Source organism: Anser anser (genome assembly GCF_964211835.1).
Source record: "Anser anser genome assembly, chromosome: 12".
Lineage (NCBI taxonomy): Eukaryota > Metazoa > Chordata > Aves > Anseriformes > Anatidae > Anser > Anser anser.
The window spans coordinates 16,180,788-16,201,676 of record NC_139733.1 but is presented as its reverse complement, the minus strand read 5'-3'; the positions used below and the strand labels follow the sequence as shown (position 1 = coordinate 16,201,676).

General features: G+C 42.0%; 1 protein-coding gene across 4 annotated transcripts in view; it reads right to left on the bottom strand.

Annotated features, from left to right (window-relative positions):
- Window positions 1-403: 403 nt before the first annotated feature.
- Window positions 404-20,889, bottom strand: part of PTPRG (protein tyrosine phosphatase receptor type G) — a 407,047-nt gene continuing 386,561 nt past the window's right edge. For all 4 annotated transcript variants that reach the window (XM_083795084.1, XM_083795085.1, XM_083795086.1 and 1 more), the window contains 13 exons: window positions 19,739-19,821; window positions 19,377-19,511; window positions 19,014-19,148; window positions 18,441-18,613; window positions 17,277-17,412; window positions 16,796-16,942; window positions 14,892-14,985; window positions 13,542-13,618; window positions 12,988-13,116; window positions 10,864-11,010; window positions 9,936-10,078; window positions 6,913-7,048; window positions 404-5,675 (listed from right to left, as the gene is read on the bottom strand). In XM_083795084.1, coding sequence (XP_083651210.1) covers window positions 5,529-5,675; window positions 6,913-7,048; window positions 9,936-10,078; window positions 10,864-11,010; window positions 12,988-13,116; window positions 13,542-13,618; window positions 14,892-14,985; window positions 16,796-16,942; window positions 17,277-17,412; window positions 18,441-18,613; window positions 19,014-19,148; window positions 19,377-19,511; window positions 19,739-19,821 — 1,682 coding nt within the window. In that variant the 3' untranslated portion in view covers window positions 404-5,528. The remainder of the gene's footprint in view (window positions 5,676-6,912; window positions 7,049-9,935; window positions 10,079-10,863; window positions 11,011-12,987; window positions 13,117-13,541; window positions 13,619-14,891; window positions 14,986-16,795; window positions 16,943-17,276; window positions 17,413-18,440; window positions 18,614-19,013; window positions 19,149-19,376; window positions 19,512-19,738; window positions 19,822-20,889) is intronic.

Sequence of the window (20,889 nt, the reverse complement as noted above, 5' to 3'; positions counted from 1 at the left end):
TCCTCCGGGCAGCCATCTGCTGGTAAAGCAGAATTAGAACCGGGGAGCGGCACAGCCCAAGGAGCTGGGGGCAAGGCTCCAGCTCTGAATGGGGACAATCCGCCTTCCAAAAGGGACTTTGATGGGGTCACAGCAGTGACGGGTGGAGGGACCAGTCATGGAGAGGAAAGGGAAGTGCTCTGATACTCTCTGATAGCCTGAGACAATTAGGACAGGGGCGGCGATCTGCACTGACAAGTGACTGAGAGACAGCTCCCAAATGAGTCCTCCTTGGAAATTTGAGACCTAATTAAAGCAGGCCTCGGATCTCATCATTCTTCCTGCACGCCTGGGACAATGAAATACTGACTTGCGCATCTGTTCTCTATGTGTATTTGATGCAAATAAGAAAGAAGTCTGTAAATACATCAAAAACCATACTTTATTTTATGTATAGCAATACAATTTACATATTAAATAACACTATAATAGAATGATTTGATATAGTTTTAAACATAACAAAAAGAAGATCCTTCAAGTTACAAAAAAACCCAAAACAAACAAAACAAAACAAAAAATCTCCCTCAAAATACTCCCTCCCACCCTGTCCCAAAAGCAAACACCACATTTTTTTTTTTCTGAATGGATCAATGAGACAAACGTATCCAGTGACTGGCTAAGTCTAATTCCTATTGCACACACTGACAATGGAATCAAAAAAAAAATCCAACTTTCACAATCACTGCCCCAAAGAAATGACATGTGTGGAAATCTTTTTGGAGTGTGATGATGGTGTCTCACTACCTTGATACACAGAAGGTATGTATTCACATAGCCACCACAGAACTAGGAAGGAGGTGAAACTAGAAAAAAATTAGCTTTATATGAAAATATAAAATTCTATGATTATATACCATAGATACAAAGTTCCCAGAAGATGCTTATCCAAGCAACAAAATATTTACAGTTTTAATGGTTTCGCTATTTAAAAATGAAGGAAAAGAAAATATGAGTAGACACGAATGCTTAGGTCTTTAGAAACAATGGCTGCTTGCTAGTTTCAAATGTTCTAACACAAGAAAAAAAGTCACTACCCCAAATGTTGGAGAGTTGTGACATTGTATAAAATTGACTATCTCCTCTTTTGGAGACGTTTATTCTTAAAACTCAAGATATTTTTCTTGAAATTAATTATCCTCTGTAGAAAATGCTTCCCTTTGCAAATAGTTAACAAAAACACTAAAAACAGTTTAACAGCTAAGACAAAGTAGAGGCCAAATCTCGTCATTACAGTTCCTTCTCTTTCTCTATCTTTGCATTCCTTCTCCTTTGATAAGTAAAGCCAATGCAGTTCACATTGTTAAAATGGCAACAAAGAGAAGAAAAGCAAAGGGGTAACAATAAGAGTTGAATTACGTCTGCCAAAAATTAAAAAAAGAAAAAAAAAAAAGAGAAAAGAAAAGAACAGCAATGCAGTGGATTAACAAATCGGCATTTTCCCTTCATATAAAAATTCACTGGCACCATTTGAACATAAACTTCAGAACTCAGGATTTGATGTCCAAAGACATGAATTTGAGAAAGATGGCTAAATCTTTAAGACAACTACGTTTTATTTTTTTAAAATTAAGTCGGTTTTGTTTTGCTGAGAATTAGTAGTATGTATCTTTGGTAGAATTGATATCTATATTTTTAGCTTTTAAATAAAATATATCAGCTTAAAAAAAAAAAGATTACTAAGAAGGCAGTTGTGCTGTTTCACAAAGAGTCTTCTCCTAATGTTCCAATACATCACTCGGGGTTCAAGCAATTCAAGCAGTCAGAAACTGGAAAAACAACGGAAAAGTTGCAGATCCTGTGAAGGATTCCACTAACCTTGAACAGACCCACAGCACGGAAACAGTCGCACACGGGAAGTAGGTCAAGGGTTCGGGATTTTTTTTTTTCCTGTTCCTAAATGCAGATTTGGGAACGGACACTTTGAAATACTACGGACAAATGCGGCTTTGAAGTGAAAGATTTTAGAGCTTGGTCTTGCTGAAGAATCAGCCTGCTAACCTGCGTGTGGGGGCAGTCCTACCGGCCCTTCCAGTGCCTCCTGCCCATGCCAAGTCAATGCCACGTCACTCACGTCCAGGGGCGTCACCAGTTTCAGATGTTACAATGACACAGCGGCTTTCCAAGCATTCCCTCTTGGAAAGCTTGTCTATTTTTATGGGCTCGACACGTAGAAGTCTTTTACGTCTTTCACATGGTCTGCAGGTGCAAACACATGCAAGAGATGGAGAAATCATATCTTAGAAATGAAGACACACATGCACACGCTTCCATCCAGGGCTTTCTTGTTCCTCAGGGCTGTTGCTGAGGACATTTTATGGGGATACACTTACGCGCTCCTAATTTGCAGGCCTGCACATTGCCTGGGAGCTTCTGATGCTTGAAAAATGTCCCGAGCAAATGCCAAGACGTGGTTACAGCGCGAGGGCTGGCGTGGCGAAAGCAAGGCTGCGATGCGCAGCGTGGGGCTTGGCCAGACAGACCCGAGAGCATCTCGGCGGGGCGCTGCAAGCGCAGACCTCTGAACACAACACATTCGGTCCTCCTGCAGTCCCAGGGAAAGAGGGGCAAGTCTATGGAGGAGAGCAGGACTGCAGCTGCTTACAGCAGGACAGATTTGGCTCAACGCGCTCCTAATCCTGACCTTTACAAGCAATTCCTAGCTTCATCCACTTCAAGCCTAATGCATCATCTATTGGTTATCTGACTGTTAACACAGCTCTTAACACACAGCTTAATCCCCCCCTAAGAAAAAATCCATGGAGAAGTCATACAACATCAGTGTAAATTACTTCCTCATGGATTAAGCCCCAAGCAAGTGTTTCAGATGTGGGAAAATGCCAATGCAAATACATGAATTTCCAAAGCGTCTACCAAAGTTCAACCCCACAGCCTTCCTTCATTGATTTTTAAAACTCGTGAGAAGGTAAGGGATTAAACCAGGGGTATTCAGACAGCGTGTCATGAACCACAGTTATCTTCCATCATGCCACTGAAATGAAAAGTAATCAGCTAAAAGTACTGAGCAAATCCAACCCTCTCGATGCCTGCAGTAATCTTTGTGTCACTTTGCTCTTGTCAGGGTCTGAACTCGTTCCTTCTCTCTACACCTCCCCAGGAACTCAAACACTTCAGGCTGAACTGAGCAAAATCCCCCGTACCGGCTGGAATTGCCTGGGGCTGGGATCACGGCTGGGGGTGCAAGGGGGGCTCGGCAGCCTCGTGCCAGCACGCACTGCTCAGCACACCCTCGGCAAAACCTTCCTGGCAGGCAGCGATGCCTGAAAACTTACTGCAACAATTCCTTCTCCTCACTGGGCTGTAGCAACCAGGGAGCCCGACTCAACTCCTGCCACACGTAAACTGACTCACTCGGTGCGGGGCTGTCCCAGGGCAAGGGGATGCAAACTACATTTGGAAAATTTTGCACGTTTTATTTGGACTAGCTGGTGCTGGACATGGGATTTCCTTAGAGAAACCATGGATATATTCCACTGTTCAGCATTAGCAGTTATTCGGACCACTTGTATCGAGGGAATTCAACAAATTGATTAAGTAAAAGGTAACTATGTAAAAGGTTGCTGATGAACTCTTAAATATATTGGTGCTGGAATTAATCAAGTGCATCCATAATAGGAAATCTTTCCCTTATTAAAAATAAAAGGCCAGATGTTAGCACATACTGGTTCGTGTAGCTCCTCTGCTCTCAGTTTGTACCTCATGAGGTTCTCAACCAAAATTGCCTGCTCTCGATATAAATTCCACTTTCAGCTTCCTTCTGTGTAAAAAATCCACAGAACCTTCCTCTTAGCTAAGCTTCCTCCTCGCCCTCCCCTCCAACAGAAGAAGCGGGTTTTTCCTTGCCACATTTCTGTATCCTAGCAAGGCCGGACTGGCAGAAATTGATGGTTTTACATTAAATGAAATATATGCCGTAGTATTTTGACAAGTCCTGAAAAATACAATGCAGGTTTTGTGCAGCTGAAATTTAGAAGAAATTAATGCCATAAATATGGGATAGTGCCTGTAACTGTACACCAAATGTCAGGGTGGTTGAAACGACACAGTTCGTTCTCAAGGCAGATTCAATAACCCCTCCCTACTCAGCAGAGCTATGAAGGACATGATTAGCTTTAACTCGCAGGAGAATTAAGTATGTGCTTACTTCTTTTGTTAAATAAGGATGAGCCTTGTTGAATTGCAACCAAATACAAAAGGGAGCCAATAAGAATGTATAATTAAATGCTCCAAACAATAATTCAAATTATTTATATAATCTGGGGGAAAAACACTTCAGTGGTGTGGGAGGGAAAACACAATAAACTAGGTTTGTGCTAAAGAATTAGTCTGGCAAAAAAAAAGAGGGAGAATGGAACTTTATAGGTAGTTTTTTTTATTAGTTTGCTTCACCAGTAAATATGGATCAGTACTTTATGTTTTAGCACTAAAGTATGAAAATTACACACCTGTAAAAATGGCATCTAACAGTTATGAAATTAAGAAACGCCTGTCATCATGTAACATACCATTAGGTGTGAGGTCATATTCAAGAAATAGTAAGGAAATTAATGTGTTTAAAATATTGAATAGCTTAGTAATGTAAAATATTGCTACCTTCGATATATCTGAAAACAGGTCTGATTTTGGGTTATAGTAGATTTCTTACTGTATTGGCTCTGATGAAAATAAAAACAAAATACTTTCCCAACACGGGGCCAGTTAAAAAACTAAAATTGACATTTTTCTGAGTAAATGGGGAAACTTTGAAACTGTAAGTTCAAAACCTATCACTGTGTCCCACATATGAATCGCATCTAATTTATAATTATATTGTACGTAATTTGTATATTCCATGTGAAGCAAGTCTTATGTCCGTGAGTGTACAAACAGCAATGTGAAACAATACAGAAATAATTGTTTCCGCTCCACAAGGCTATTACACCTTCACTGTAGCTAATAATCACCTGCCACATTTTGTCAAGAAAGGATGAACACTGCTCATCCACTCCACTGGAATGCAGAATACCATCACAAAACTGTGACATGATAATTAAAATAATAAATATGGTATGAAGGGGTACAGTATCTGTCGTAGAAAGAATCCACCTGGCCTAGCATTCAAGATTTAAGATTCGAGGGTCACTGTAGTTAGCAAAACTTCACTGCATTTAAACGAAACAGAAAAAGCATGTTTGTTGTCATGGAATGTCACATCAGGGCTTGTTTTGTATTAGAATATTATAGGCAGTAACACTGATCATATAGTGCAAACTAGATAAAATTGCGTTTCACTGTGTGAAATAAACAGAGGTGCAAATGCTCAGTAGGATACCATTAAGACATAAAATGGCAAAAAATAAATATCAAAACTTTTATCAGTGTAAAAAAGTAATTGGGTTATTGTATAACCTAGAGTCTGGCAAAAAAGGCCTCAAAAAAGTTCGCTCAGTCTTCAGAAGTTCTACAAATTAAGTGCCTTTTCAGGTTTCCAATTAGACAAGAGACTCCATGCTTTCTGCGGGATCTGACTCATCACTGGCCATCACAGCACCGTTTTTGTCCAGTGTCATGGGACCGTTTCCATTTTCCTTAGTGCTGACCAAGCTTAGCATCGCCTTGTAAAGAAACTGGTACTGCTCCTGGAAAAGAAAGGACAAGTTATTTCAATCCTTCCAGCCTACGTAAGTGAGAGGCAGTTAAATTGGGCATTTCTGGGGAAGGACACAGCTATTTGTTACTAGAAGCATATGTAAAAGAGAAGAAAAATACTTAATTATCTGTGTTAATCTATCTTAACCTTGTCACCTCAAGATCTCAGTTTTGAGTAGATTGTATTATTCCTGATCTACTGCACACTGAAGAGAAAAGAAGTCTTTCCACAGATACTATAAGGACACTGCAGAAGGTCCAGAATAATATAACAAACCAAACAGCATGTTGCAAGACCCCTACACAGTATCATTACTATTTTTCCAGCAACCAGGGCATGCATCCAGTTCCCTTATTTTCCTCTTTATTCCATTACCATGCTGATTTTAAAAAACAACATACAATTAATGTACATTATATGATTTCATATGATGAATTCAATGTGTCAATTCCTTGATAATTGTTCCACACACAAGTTCTAAATACATAAATGTGTTAGATCAGCGGTTGGCTTAAATTCCAAGAGGAGGAATGAGGACAGAGCAAGGAGGCATTCACAGCTACTCAGTTCCAAGGCATCAGCAGAGCAGTGTACCCCAGGCACTGAGTTATGGCCAAACTCACCTTTGGGGTTATCTCTGGGAAGGCCCAACAGGCTGGGAATATAGCAAACAGAACGAGGTAAGGCCCCACACCTCCATCCATCCAGACCTTACCTGGGCGAACACTATCTGGGGCAAAACTGTGCTAGAGGTGGGACTAATGCTCAAACAATACAGGAGTGCAGGACAGTATCTGAGCCCACAGCTCAGCCTCAGGCTGTTCCCTCGTACAGGCAGAGCCACGCACGCCCTGCCAAGGGCTCTTGGTGCATGCAGACTGAAGAGCTCCTCTGCTGAAGGTTTTCCTCCCCTCAGCATTCCCTGCCCTGCTGCACCCTTTGGATCGCAATTTACAGGGCTGGCAGGCGGGTGCTGACAAGCTGAAAGGCCTGCCTGAACAGCGACCCCCTTGCTGTGTGAGAAATAAGCTTAATTGCAAATCAGAGACTGCAGGTTTGAGGTTTATAAAAAATGACAATAATAGAAAAAAAGCCCAAATGCAACTTCTGCTTGGTAGCAGAAGCAATAGACTTGATAATATACACAATACATGTTTCAGTTCATGCTTTTGGTCTCAAATGAAAACCTTGTAAACTCTCCATTTATATCCCATTTAAAAACTTACAATGTCTGTAAATACTCCAGGCCGCATAAGATTTATCATCTTTGCCACCTGGAAAACATCGACAGCATTTTCATTCTCCAGCTGCTGGGACAGAGTGGTAAGGGCACATAGCGTTCCCGCTGACACAGCTCCATACCTGAAAAACCACGCCAAAAGGATAAGATACTCAGAAAAATAACAGGGCACGTTGACAAAGAGCTAGGAAAACGTCAGTATAGTCTTACTTGGTTGCCATAGTTCGTCTTTATATCTAGTAAATGCTTGCTTTACACTGGCTATTTTTTAGTCATTTTAATTAAAAAAAAAAAAGACATTTGATGGTACACTAGTCATTTCAGGATATCTGCAGTATTCAATACGAAGAACCGTATCAGCAGAAGAATGTGAGCCATTTAAAAATACCCAGCTTGCAGAGTATAAAAATGAAATCAGTTCTCACATGCCACATGTACTGAAAGCATCTGCATTGTAGCCGAGTGTATTTTAAATTCATTAGTGGGAGCTCAAGCAAAACATAAATGATTAGAAAGAAATGCAACTTGCCTCTTCCTTTGCATCAGACAATTATATAAAACTAACAGGGATATGAGGTGCTCACAAGGAAATGGGGCACCTTGAAGTCCTCCTTAGGTCCGATTCATAAGCAAAATGCAACATTCCCACGTTGGGCACTCAAGAGACATTACGGATTCTGACAAACTGAGCTGGGCTGTCATTTAATAAGAACCTGAGCAATGGCTATTCGTCAGGAGAATGACTCGGAATGTGTCCTCGAGACAACTGGGCAGGTGGAAACCTTACTGCTGCTAAGTCTGTGGGTGTGCAGTTGTGGGGTAGGGGATGAAGGATCTTATGCAACAGGGGCTCATAACTGCTTCCGAGGAGCCTCAGCTGAGCTCTGCTCTCCCGATATTCAGGAGACTGAAATTCTGTCCTGGTTTTGTGAAGTCTGCTCTGTGACTTTGAGAAAGTCTGCGTCTAAATGTCCCAACCTGTAAAAGGTGGACATTGGTGCTGACTTACTCTGCAAACTGTTTGTAGAACTGTACATGAAAACTTCAATAATCGGCAAGTACTGCGCTGCCATCTGGTACAATAAGATTACCACTAGGATTTTTTACAACATTCCTGTGGAAATCAAGACATATGCTGACTTAATTTCATACGATTTTTGCAAACTCAATTTGCCTAGAAATTGGAAGCAGAAATCAGATCACAATAGACCTGCTATTTTTGATGAAAAGTCTCCAGAAGAAGCAGGGCTTCTGCAGAACTATAGAGATGGCTGCGAGTGATCATCTGCAGGGACAGAGGACAAAGCGCCCAGTGCGTGGGCCTGGTGGGACACAACTAAAGGCCTCTTGGGGCCTAATGGCTCTGTTTCTACTCGAGTTGATTACCGCCAGCTCCCAACAATCTGAAGGCTTTTCTCTCTGAAAATTATGCAACAAATTTTCATCTAGTTGCCTACATATGGGCAGTTATATTTAAAGTTCTTGACAACTGTCTCCAGTTGGAATTTCTGAACTACTTTGAAATGCTGTTATCGAGTTCATCCCACCATGTACTTCCTAAATACCACATGCATTTAGTATCTGCAAATTCATAGATTTGGAATTAATCTGCAGTTGTAATTACTAGTGGATTACGTGATACAGTAGTTGCATGTAGTAAATGGAAATTTTTGTTTTCAGCTACATTTGCTCAGGCTTCAGTAAAAAGCAGAATCCACATTATGTATTAGGCATAAAAGTAAAATCATTGAATATGACAAATAAACCAAAAAAGCAATTTACAGAAAGAATGACTCAGCAACTTGTTAGAAATGTGATTTTGAATAATTTTTTTTTTTTTTGGTCTAGCATAAAATGCCCAAATCAATAATGGTTCCAATTTTGTAAAACATAATCTTAAGTACTGCAAGAGCAGCAAAACCTCACTTCAGACTACCCAAAGCATGAATATTAAAAACTAGCCTGGAATTAATAAGTGCTGGCAAAAGCCAACAGAGCTCTCACTGTGCATTAGCAAGGCAGGAAACAGTGGGAGAAAAACCACTTCCTGCAGCCCAAGGCACCATTTGCAGAGTCTGCTGGGAAAAACCTGTTGCAGCAGCACACGCTGATGTGAAGTGAAAGCTCTTTCAGCAACAGCAGATATCAGCACGCAATCACACATCAGCACAAAGGCTGATCTGACCTCTGAAATACCAGAGTATGCTAATAACATTTTTGCACAGAAGGTGAAGATTTCTATGACTTTTCCACTAACTCTGCTTTGTAGCAATGGCAGAAGGTTTAACAGACTTGAGTGCAGGAGGCTTGAAGGGGTAGCAGTTGTTTACGCTGGCTTGGTGTTTGCTGTAAGGGCGACTCAAGCAGTGTCAGAAATCAGGCTTCCTTGGGATTTTAATGGCAGAATGACTCCACGAAGCACTGTGCCCACCAGGAAACAGCTCCTTCCAAAACCAGGCCTGTTAGACCCAGGCTTCGGCTTCATAGTAACAGTATTTTGCAGCTCCATGATGTGTGCAAAGAAATAACATTCAATGCAATATTTAGTATCTTATATAACTGGGCATTCAAGCATAGCTGGCAAGAAAATGCTCACCATTACACGACAAAAGAGACGAGTGTTGGGGGATGCTGGCCCTGTGTTAGCAGGCTCCTTCCATTTGGCACCATATGGGCCCCTTGGAGTGTTTTGGGGGAAGCAGAAGGAAGGAAAATAAATCTGCTCTCAGATAACCTAGGCTCCTTCTCACAAGACACTGCTGCTCATACTGAGACACGGCTGAGCTGAGCTTGTTCTATGCCTCACCTGGCATGTTAAACCTCAGTTATCAGACAGGAGCTCAGGGCTGTTTTGAAAGTGGTTTCCATAAGCCCTTACCAGGCTGCTCAAAGCCTTACCTAAACCAGGGCTCTGCTGGCTTCTGAAACCTGTTGTAGAATCTGTACGGGATATCTCCATGTACAAAAGAACCCAAAATGCATACAAAGCAAGAAAAAAAGATGACATACTCATCATGAACTATGGTGGGGCCATCCCTTGTTAAGGCCTCTTCCTTGATTACATTGATAAGTTCAAAGGTACTGCTTATGGGAGCATCTGGGTTTGGCCATTTAGGACACTGAAAGTGGCGGACTTCCAGAACGTAGTCATCCTGAAATGAAAAAACAGCCTAGGCGTTAGCTACTTTAATTCCACATTTATCCACTCCACGTAGAAAGAGCTTCTCTACCAACTGGAAGGGATGCCTTCTTCTTCCACACAGTGTATATACGAAAAAGAAAGATGCATAGCTCTATAGCAGCTCCGTGAACACCCTAAAATAATACAACTTAAACAAAATGTTTAGTTGATGAAGATTTTATATTTCATTTTAGAGCCTATATCCATATACACCTTCTCTCAGAGCCAATAGCTCAAAAGTCAAACATGAGAAGAGTAACCAAGGAATCTAAATTTACCAGGGCTTGCAAACCAATGTTTTGCAGCAAAATCCAGCTGCAATTCCAATACCAAACTAGAGATAGGCTTGTAGCTCAAAAGAAATGTGCTTAATAAACAAACTCCCTTAACTCCCCGAATAATTACACTATAATATTGACATTTATAAGCACAAATAGGACAATAAACCTCGGTGTAGTTTACAAAGAATAATTCCATCTACTTTTGCAATTTCTGAATGAAAAACAATGTCTTCACTTTCAAATATTCACACATTAAATACGACAGCCTCACTAGCTAGAAGGATCTACCTGAAGGAGAAAATGTGAGAGGGGGAAGGAGCCAACAAAAACACGTTTCCCCAGTGAGCAACATGCATTCACAGGCATTTACAAGTAAATAGTTTCCAAAATTGTGAACTCGTCATTTGCCATATTTAAATGATATCAACAACATTTTGGAGAAGAGCCAAGACCCACGTTTGGAGGTTTATTTTACCTGGGTAGCTTCAAGGATAAAGTCATGGATGATAATTTGCTCTTCATTAGAGAGGCACAGTCTGTCTTTGCTGATAAGGGTCACAGTAAAGGCCTCACAGTTCATGGATTCCTCGCGACTTGGCCAGTACACAAACTCATCTTCTGCCTGGAGGAATGAAACAACACACTACTGCAGTCTTTCACATAACTTGTGTGTGACTGAGAAATCCAGCGGATCAAAAAATTGGTTTGATAAATAGAGATGATCAGGAGCTGACCTTTACAAGCCCTTTTTGTCTAAAACAAACCTACTATTAGGCTACTAGTAGTCAGTAAGCCTGCCAGATCCCTCCTTTGTGTGTCCAAACAGGTAACGTCTGCTTTTAATTGGTTTCATAGGGAAATGGTTATCTTACCTCACTCGTACTTAACCTTTGTATTATATCCCAGGCTTTATTACCTCCTGCCTAGACAGTTTTGCATGAAAGGCAGACACCTGTTTAGAAAAAAATCATTAACCTTTAATAATTAATTGCTTATTATTTTAATTTATATTTTTGTGGCCTAATCCAAAACTCAAGGGTATTAGTGGAAGGTCTGTGGATCAGGTCTGGGTAGAAGAGTGATGTATACTTAGGAATGGAATTTTTACAGGTGGGGGGAAGAATGAGGAAGAAAGAAGACACCCAAACTCATGAGAAAACAGGAGCTACGAACCCACTTCATCCCTCTGCAGCCACGAACGTGTCTCTAAATACAGGCCTATTTCTGTGGGCCTGGAGCCTTCATGCACATGATCTGCAAGACACCGTTGGGACTTGTCCCCAGGAAAACAGTCCCGAAAACAGGACCTCGGATCCTATGTGCTCCGAGTGCTCTGCAAATTCCACCCTCAGCGTGCAGAGGCACCAGCAACCCGTGTAACATTGCTGAACGCTGTGGAAGTGACCTGTTCTTCAATGCAACAGGTTCTCACAGCAGGCATTATGGTCCCATCCTTTGGCATTAAACATTTGTCACCTTGATGCTGTCCCATTTCTGTTCCACCCCTCCTTAGCAGCCAAGACAACTCAAACCAAACACTGAGCCAACATAAGGGTGCTAATGCTCTGCTAGCCAACCTCCACGCTGGGCACCATGAAGATGAAAGCGGGCACCAGACATCCTGACATCCTTACAAGGGATATGGTCGTGGCCGGTGCTCCTCCTTTGCCCTTTATATCGCTAATGTTCTGCTGAGCCAGTCCACAGAGTTGTAAAGACAAGAGCAGCCTCTTCATTTCTACCTGACGTGTTTTCATTTTGTTAGTACTTTCTGATTCAATCGTATTTCTCTGAACGCTCTTTGCCTTGCAGTGCCTGCAATCCCTTTCATCATACTGCACACAGGGAGCATATCTACTGCTGCCTCTTTAGCAGCGCCTCACAACTGCTATTTTCCTGCTGTAGTGGAGGTGGTTTCTCTACCATTCTCAGCTACAATTGTCTCTGCATCTCAGTTACGCATGCAAGAAAAAATGAACCATTTAGTTCCTAATCCTTTTCATCGTGCCCTCTTGAGACATGCCAGTAAATCTGGAAGCAGTGATTAGCACTTCACCTGTGTCACTTGCTTCTCTCTGTCTCGTTATTTCCGCTTAAATTAACATACATGTTTGCTTTTTGCTTACATCAAAAATAACTTTTGTAACCTTTCCCAGCCTTAAGTCTTGCATGGCTTTAGTCTTAAACCCCCTGGAAACGACTTATCTTAATGTCCCTGCTTCGTATTTCTGCTCCTGTCAAAGTCCTCACCCATGGCCCTGGCCAGACAGTAACGTCACTGCCTTACATCCTGCCAGCCAGGTAACCCACAGGAGCTTGGCAGAGGCTGTCATCGCCAGCATGCTGCCTGGGAGCACTGTGGCCTGCTCCAGCTCACTGCAGTTTATGCTGTCTTTCCCAAGGGTGAGGGCAGAAAGAAAGAGTATTAAACAGGCCCCACACCTAGGAACTTATCTATTTGTGACAAGCTTAGGGCAAAGTTTGAGAAGGTGGCCCCAAAACTGGCTTTTCTTTCCACCAGAAAATAGCCATAGCACATATCTACATGAGCGGCCTGCTGGGCTGAGTAACAGTGCAGGGAGGGAAGCGTCTCACTCACCAGGCTCTGGTTGTCCGGCAGCATGACGATGATCTGTGCATTGTGATCCCAGATCATTCGCCAGAAATCTTTAGTTGTATGTGGCAGCGGATGTTGGGTTATGATGAACTCGTTACTCCTGTAGTAGCCCTTTTGCAGGAAAACAAACCGCAGTTATTACTGCCTTCAACACTTTTAGAGCATTAATTTTATCTTTGGGGACACATAATGACCCTATTTCATTTTATTCCACAATATTTTCACACAGACTATAATTTTGTAACTCCATTTCCATCCTGCAGAGTCTCCGTTGTTTTCATTTACTCTAAATCCCAGTATTTATTTGACTGTATCTCATGGAAATACACATTCCACCTAAATGCATCTTGTATTTAATTTTTTTAGGCAACAATCTTTAATAAAACACAGTTAATAGCTTTACATTATGGGGAAGGTGTTAAAATCTCATCTGTTAATACACAGCCATTACATACAGAATTAAGACAATTACAGGCATCTGGTATTTAGCACCTTAGAATTGATTTTACTTTGTAATTAGGTGTTGGCTTCCTCACCATGATATAAGAGGCATTAATGTAATCAGTTCCCTTCATTCCAGGCAGTGGTGCCAAGCCCACTCTAGCACGCTCAGCTATAAGATAAAGAAAAGAAGAAAAAAAATATCAAAGTCTGGTCATGGCACATTGCAGAAAGCAAGAATTTCTCAGACGTTAACAAACCAAATACTGTGCAGCTCCCATCTCCCCCCGGGAGTAGGCCAGCACTTTAACCGTGTTAAAGCATTGCCTGCTAACACAGGATATAAAAGAGAATGTTGCACAATATTCCCACAAGGACAAAGTAATTTCAGGAATCAAATTTTACTATAGCAAAGATTTTCACAGCAGGCTGAATTACCAAATAACAGTATATGCAGTGATAACAGGGGATTTAAGGTAATTCTTGACTGCAGCGTTCCATTTGTCTCCAGCAGCACACAAACCCAGCTGATTTATTTTGTTTTCCCCACCACTCCGTAGCACGACCATCACTCACTCCTCCCAGCTGGAGGGTGAGATAACCTCCTCAGACAAAGCCCTTCCCTAACAGGTAGCCCCGCAGAAGTGGCTACGTGTTCTTCAGGAGGTCTGCACTGCTCCGTGTTTGAGGGTTGGGTTCAACAACATCCTGAAGCCAACTGACAGGCTCCTACTGCCCAGCTGAAACCACTGCAATCACTGCAGCTACATGACACCAACTCTAAAGGCGCACAGGCTATTTCAGTCCATCCACCTTTGTTTTTGGCGTATATCCTTATGATTTCCCTTTTTATGACCAACCTTCATGATGGACCAAATCTGCCATTATGACTTTGCACTAGTTTGGCTACTGCCTGTCCTGTACATTCTGTGCTCGGGGGGAAAGTGATGGGAACTACGCTGTGCTTCTGCTTGGTTTGGTGCAGGTTCGTACTGTTCAGCAATCGGGCACAGATTCCATATTAATAACTGTGAAACTGTGGCCTTGGGCACTAAATACCCTCAAATCTACAGAGGGTTTGCACAGAACAATTGAGTGTACTAGCTGAATTATAAAAAACTTGTGCCAATCACCCTGGGAGATCTCACCTGAGCTGGGAGCTGTATCAAAGTAATTATCACAGTATTCCATAGATTATCCCCTACCTAATTATTCAAATTCTTAAGCACTTCAAATTAACACTTCACTTGGACAGTATATCTGGCTGACACCATAACTATTTTCTTTTGTTCAGTTTCATCAGAGTAATTATGAAAGACAGCTTGGTCTGAATTGAAGATTACAGTTCTCCTTCCTAGTGGCTATGCCTTTTCATGCATAACACGGGGAGAATTCGCTACAAAAAGTTATGCTAGGCAGTAATCAAACTGAAGATGTGATCTTACACGGCACGACTGATGAGTTCCTGTTCTTCTCTTTGTTGCAGTCTTTCTGAGCACTGAAGCATTCCACGTATTTTGCATTACACTGCGTAACCAGCTGAAAGAGAATAAAGTAGTAAGTCACTCCTCATAGCAATCTAAATGAAGAGAGGTGGTTTCTTTGCCAACTCCTGGGAAGACGCATCAGTAGAAGAATAAACTGCATTGTTAAACTTGTTTAAAATACTCAAGATGCCAATGGAAATCATCCTTTTCATACAATATGTTTAATGGATAAAAAGATCCTTGCAGCTCTCAGCTTCGAAACATCCTGAAAATGAAGTTCCATCAAAATGTATTTTCACAGAACACTACATTTAGTTATCTTTGAGAATATATTTCAAAGACTTGCAGACATTTTCAGTCAGAAGCAGGTCTCAAGGAAGAAAAGCTAGCAAAATAAAACAGTGACAAAAAAAAAAAAGGCAAAAAACTTTTACATTTTCTTTCAACATAAAAGTGAGATCATTCCTGCAGAATGACTTTTTCCTGCCAGGCCTTTTGTGAACCCACCACGCCAGCGGCAGAGATCTGAGGCCATGGGTTACATTATCTGGTCTGCTAAATTTGTTCTGGACACAATGAAAAGTCAGGGAGGCAGATTTGTATTTGGATATTCTGCCAGTGTATGGGGAATCTCTAACAGAGCAAGGAGGGTGAAGGTGGCTTTTCCATCTCCTGCACTAGCAACTCATTACTCAACGTAATTTTACTCGAAGACAGTTGAATGTGAACTACTGTCCCAAGGCATGAGCACAAGTTATTTTCTGCCAGCTCTGTGGTAGCAGCAGAAATCGGGGAAAAATTTAATGATTGCTGCTTTCTTAGTCCTGGTTTCATATCCACTCTAAACAAGATAGTGCTTAACTCACCTCTGTACTCGCAGTAGGCCTGTTGGAAGTTACAGAGTTTCTAAATATCTGTGCAACTCTAGCAGAGGAAGCCATTTCTGAAAATGGCACTTAAATTTTTTGAAATTTTGCCACGAGTCATGAGAAAACATCTTTATACTTATAATTTAATATTTTTAATAAAAGTGGAACACTTATTTTTTTAATAACGGATGTTTTTCTTCTGTTGCGTTTTATGTGTGTATGTTTGTACTTGTTTCTTTAATTTAATAATTAAGCATCTGTAATTTCTACAAATGAATTCTGAAAATATCTTGTTCATTTGTTGAATAGCTTTGCATCTGTTAAAATTTAACAGTTTCAATTCCTCAGGTAGTTATTAAACTGAGTTTATCTGTGAAAACAGACATCATGTATAATCTTCCTATGATACACAGTCTCACAAAATAGTTTTAAATGCATTCAAATAAAATGCAATCAGAAAATCTTAGGTTTCAACTAGATCCAGGCAAACAATTTTACTTTGGCCATGATGAAAGCAGCTGTAATATAGCAAGGAAAAGCAGCAAGCATAGTTAGCAATGAGAAAGGCATATTGTTTTTCCTGGTCTTAAAACATTTTTAATTCTACAACACTGAAGTAATAAGTGGTACCAAGAACCTCATTTCATTTTGTGCTCTATATATATGCATGAGAATCACAGTTTAGAGGAAGACCTCCAGCCAAGTTACCCACACACTCAGGAACGCCCCAGCTCCCTTCGGAATGGGGAGACGAGCAGCACAGTTCAAAGCAGTATCCATGTTCCTCTTCTCACCTTTGACTCCAAGGCTATTAGTACTGATTTCCAGCAGTGCAGCTAAGGCTTGTTGGACACTGAGCTTCCCAAGATGAAGTGCTGTGCTAATCAAGTGTTCTGGTTTGGTTCATTATCTATGACAATAGACGGTGAAGACATGCCATGCAACACAGAGTGGAGAAATCAAGTCCCTCTGGATGGGAGTGATAAGCCTTACCTTGAACTGTTTCTCTAGTCGTGTCTTCCCTCCTATGCCGGGTATGAGGATGCTGTTAACATAACTGTGCAGCTGGTTTGCAGATACTTCAGTCTCTTTCCCAAGGATGGCTTCCAACAAGGCATCATGAATAAAAATGTACTGCTCCTAGATAAACAACAGCATGTCACGTAGGCACTTGGAATAAACTGAACAGCTGGCTTTAACTGAGGGGTAGGGCACTACAGGAGGGCATACAAAACAAGCCACCCATGCAAATACTGCCAAATCCAGAATAAACATTTACAAGTGTAACAAATACAACTCCGAAGAAGTCATATGCAAAATCTGAAGTTTCTGGTCTAGACAAAGAGAGACATTCCTGTGCAATAGATGTGATATATTCAATACTTACAGAGGTGTAAATAAAAAATCTATTTGCTTTTTGATTGCAACATAATAACGAACATGGCTTTAAATTGAACCCCACTGCAATTGTTACCTCTGTCTGGACGAGGTAGTTGCGCTGTGTCCTGATATGTTTCAGGAAACCCAGGACATTAACTGTGCTTTTGTCTTTTATCTGTTGCAGCATACTGTCTATCACAATGTAGGTACCAGTTCTGCCAACACCAGCACTATGGGAAACATGAGAGAAACTCCATGTAATACAGATGGACCAAAGTAAATGTTCACAACAGGAGAACAAATGCACCTGTTCCCAGACTCTCGTGTCCCTGCTAGCCTTAACCACGAAAGTTACTAAATAGAATATTTTGGTTTTCTGGGAATTTTATTGGGCATGTATTTCCTCCCATTTGTGGTAACTTGTGTGTAAGAGAAAGATGAGTGTTACACAAGCCATCGTGCCTGTGCCACTGGAGCTGGCTTGGCTTGCAGGCCCGGGCAGCAAGGATGGGGCTGCCGCGGTCCTGGATTTCACAGCCTGGCTGTTTGCACGAGCTGACTTGGATGTGCTGCCTCCATTGCTGTTGTTACTGGTGTTGGCCAGAGGAAGCCACGTGGCAATCCACCCTGTGCCAAACTGGCGAGGTTGCTCCAGGCTGTGGGCTGTCCTGGTTGGCTTCAGCCATGAAGTAAGGCTGAAGCTTCATGGTGGAGCTGTAACGGTGCTCTGCAAATGCAGGTGGTACCAGCACTATGGCAAGGCCTAGGGGTGGGGCTAACCCCATGAAGGCAGGACTTCTGGAAGGGGAAGAGGGCAGTCCTAGGCCCAGCACAGAGGAAGGAGAGGGGAACTGTTCAGAGTTGCTCAATAAGCTCTAACCCCACCATCTTCTCCTCTTTGCTATGGCGTTGTACAGCCCCCTTGCACACAGCAATGGAGAACGCATCCTTCAGCTCATTTAAGGGAAGTGTGGGCAGGTGGAAAACAGGCTTTGAACCAGAAACTGCACAGCCACATCAGTGCAATGCTCAGCAGCTCACCATCATGATGCAGGGCTTTGCTAACGCAACTGGGATGCTTTTGCCTTGGAGATGGCTTAAAATGTAGGCAAAGCTAATTCATGTCTCCCTGCACTCCACAGGGCAGGCACACTCCTGTGCTAATAACTCATGGTGTTTGCCTTCACTGGTGTTTAAAAGAGCACACACTGCAAAATAGGCATTTGTACCATGAAGTAATTAATCACACCCATCATACCTGCAGTGCACAACCACTGGTCCCATGTCTGGGGTTCTGGCTGCAGAGGATCTCCTAACGAAGGTTAGCACAGGCAGGGCATACTCCGGCACACCCATGTCAGGCCACTGAGTGTAGTGATACTGAATAACCGTTCTCTCATTCTGGCGCCCTTTTGGGTTTCCTTTCTGACCCTGCATGCAAAGTAGGAGCAGTGAAAAAAGAAAGATTTTGAAAGAGAAGCATGCAAATATATTTAATCCTACTGGCTTGCTCGGATGAAAAAGTGCTGGACTCTTACAGAAGAAATCTTCTGCAGCTCTGCCTTCTGCTAGGTGGAGACAGAGTTCAAGAAAAAATACACATGGGAATAACAGCAGCAGCTGTGATACCTAACCAGCAGCAAATTTGAGAGAAATAAATATAGGTTAATCCTTTCACCAGGTTCCTTGTAATCCTGGTTTTGTTTACTTATTTCCCATCCACCTGCTGCTGCAAGTTGCCTATGCAGCAGCTGAATTTTCTCCTGCATGGCTTGCATCCTTTACACAAGCTAGAAGGCATCTGGATGAAAAGAGTGAAGGCTTCACCCACCTTTTTCATCTTCGTGTTCCTGACTGTGAAGCGGCGCACAGTGTAGCAGGCGTGAATGTTTGTGCTCTTCAGCGTCACTATTATGTTGCCATACTCCTCACTATTCTCTGACGGCCAGTACTGGTCGCATTTTCTCTGAACAAAGACATAGTTGGATGGGTTGGCTGAAGGTTTGAACTTTCTTTACATTTGTGTTTAAATTTTTTTATAAACAGTAAAATCCTGGCTAGCTACACAACCCTCTATGTTAGCTAGAGTTTAGACATCAACATGTGTCATCCCAGACCATTTAAAACAAATTCTGCCCACACGATTTGGAGAGATAGTAAGGAGCATTTGCTAATAAACTAGAAAATCTCTTACTCTTCCTTTTTCGACAAGGTTTGTGATCATGACAATGATTCCGGTATTTTGTTCCCAAATCATCCTCCAGAAATCTTCAAAGGTAGACTTTAAAGGTCCCTGGGTAGCAATGTAGGCTTTTGCTTTGTTGTAACCCTTCAAAGAAAACCATAATACCAAGTGAGATGAAAGCAATATCATGGCAGAGATGTTAATAATTTAAAGAGAACAACGAAAGGTGCCTTTCTCATTCAGAATAGTGAGGAATTTGTAGCAAAATGATCATGTGAAATTGGAAAACACAAACACTTCACAAGTAGCAATACTTCCTCCTTGTGGAGGGATTTAGAGTTAGAGAAGAAAAAACAATTCAAAGAACTTACATCAACATAATTAGCATTAATGTAGTCACTGTGCTTAGAATCCTTTCCCGGTAAAGGCCTTAGCTTCACCCTACTGTGATCATCTGCAGGACAGAAAACAGAGCAGAAGCATTAAGGAAACATGATGCAGAATTGCAGGTAAATGTCCCTTTTCCTAGGTATTGGAGCAGCCCTTATTAATACCCTGCAGAAACTGGCTTTGGACTGGAAGTGGAAGGTGTCTGTTCTTGGTCACCTGAATGAACTGTCTGTTCTTCGCCATCTGATCATGGTAGCAGGTCCTCAAGGCTTCACATCCCTTAAATCACACGGCTCATGCTGGGACAGCTTCTCTTTAAAAGACACTGTAGAAAGATCTCTAGGATCATCTGCATCGCACAGTGTAATGTGATTCAAAGAGCCACGGCACCACACAGGGCTGTGTAACGTGCAGAGGCACCAGCTCAGCTCTCGCAGGCAGTAGAGCTGCCTTTGCTTGGCTCAGTGTCTGAGCTCATTATCCTCCACTCTGCTGTGCTCCGACAGCTCTACTGGGTCTGGGAGAGTGAATGTCCCCACTCCTTCACCACCCTCATCATACCAAGAAGACAGACTTTAGATCGTGCTTTTCCACTCTTTAGCTCCCGTTTTTCTTGCACTCAAATGCCTGACTTCCTGCTTAAATCGGAAGAAATTGCAGCTCTTCTGCTTCTAAGCAGCAGTATGGGCCTGGGAGGGGCTTCCAACACATGCAGGAAAGAGACATGTGGGCTAACTTTAAGCAGGAAGAATCTGGTTTTGTTGGCCTTCCAAGGCACCAAGGGAGAAAGAGGTTCCTTCAGGTGCAATTTGGAGCACCGAAGTTCCTGCTTCAATTCTCCTCTAGTGGTACATCTCTCTCTGTGCTTAGAGGGACCAGACACCTATGTCTAAAATCAGAGCTGGGACATCTGCAGTGAATCCCCTTGCCCAAGGACACGTAGTGAGTGTGTTCCTGGTCCTCAGCCTGCACCTTGATAGATTCTGATAATCAGAGACATGCATTTCCTTCCTACACCATCAAAAACCTTCAAGATTTATTGTAAATTTAAAGAACTCTGGGGACTCCGTATCAGCGACTTTCCATCTTTGATCCTAAACCACAGTAACTGCTGCACCTCACATCAGAGAAC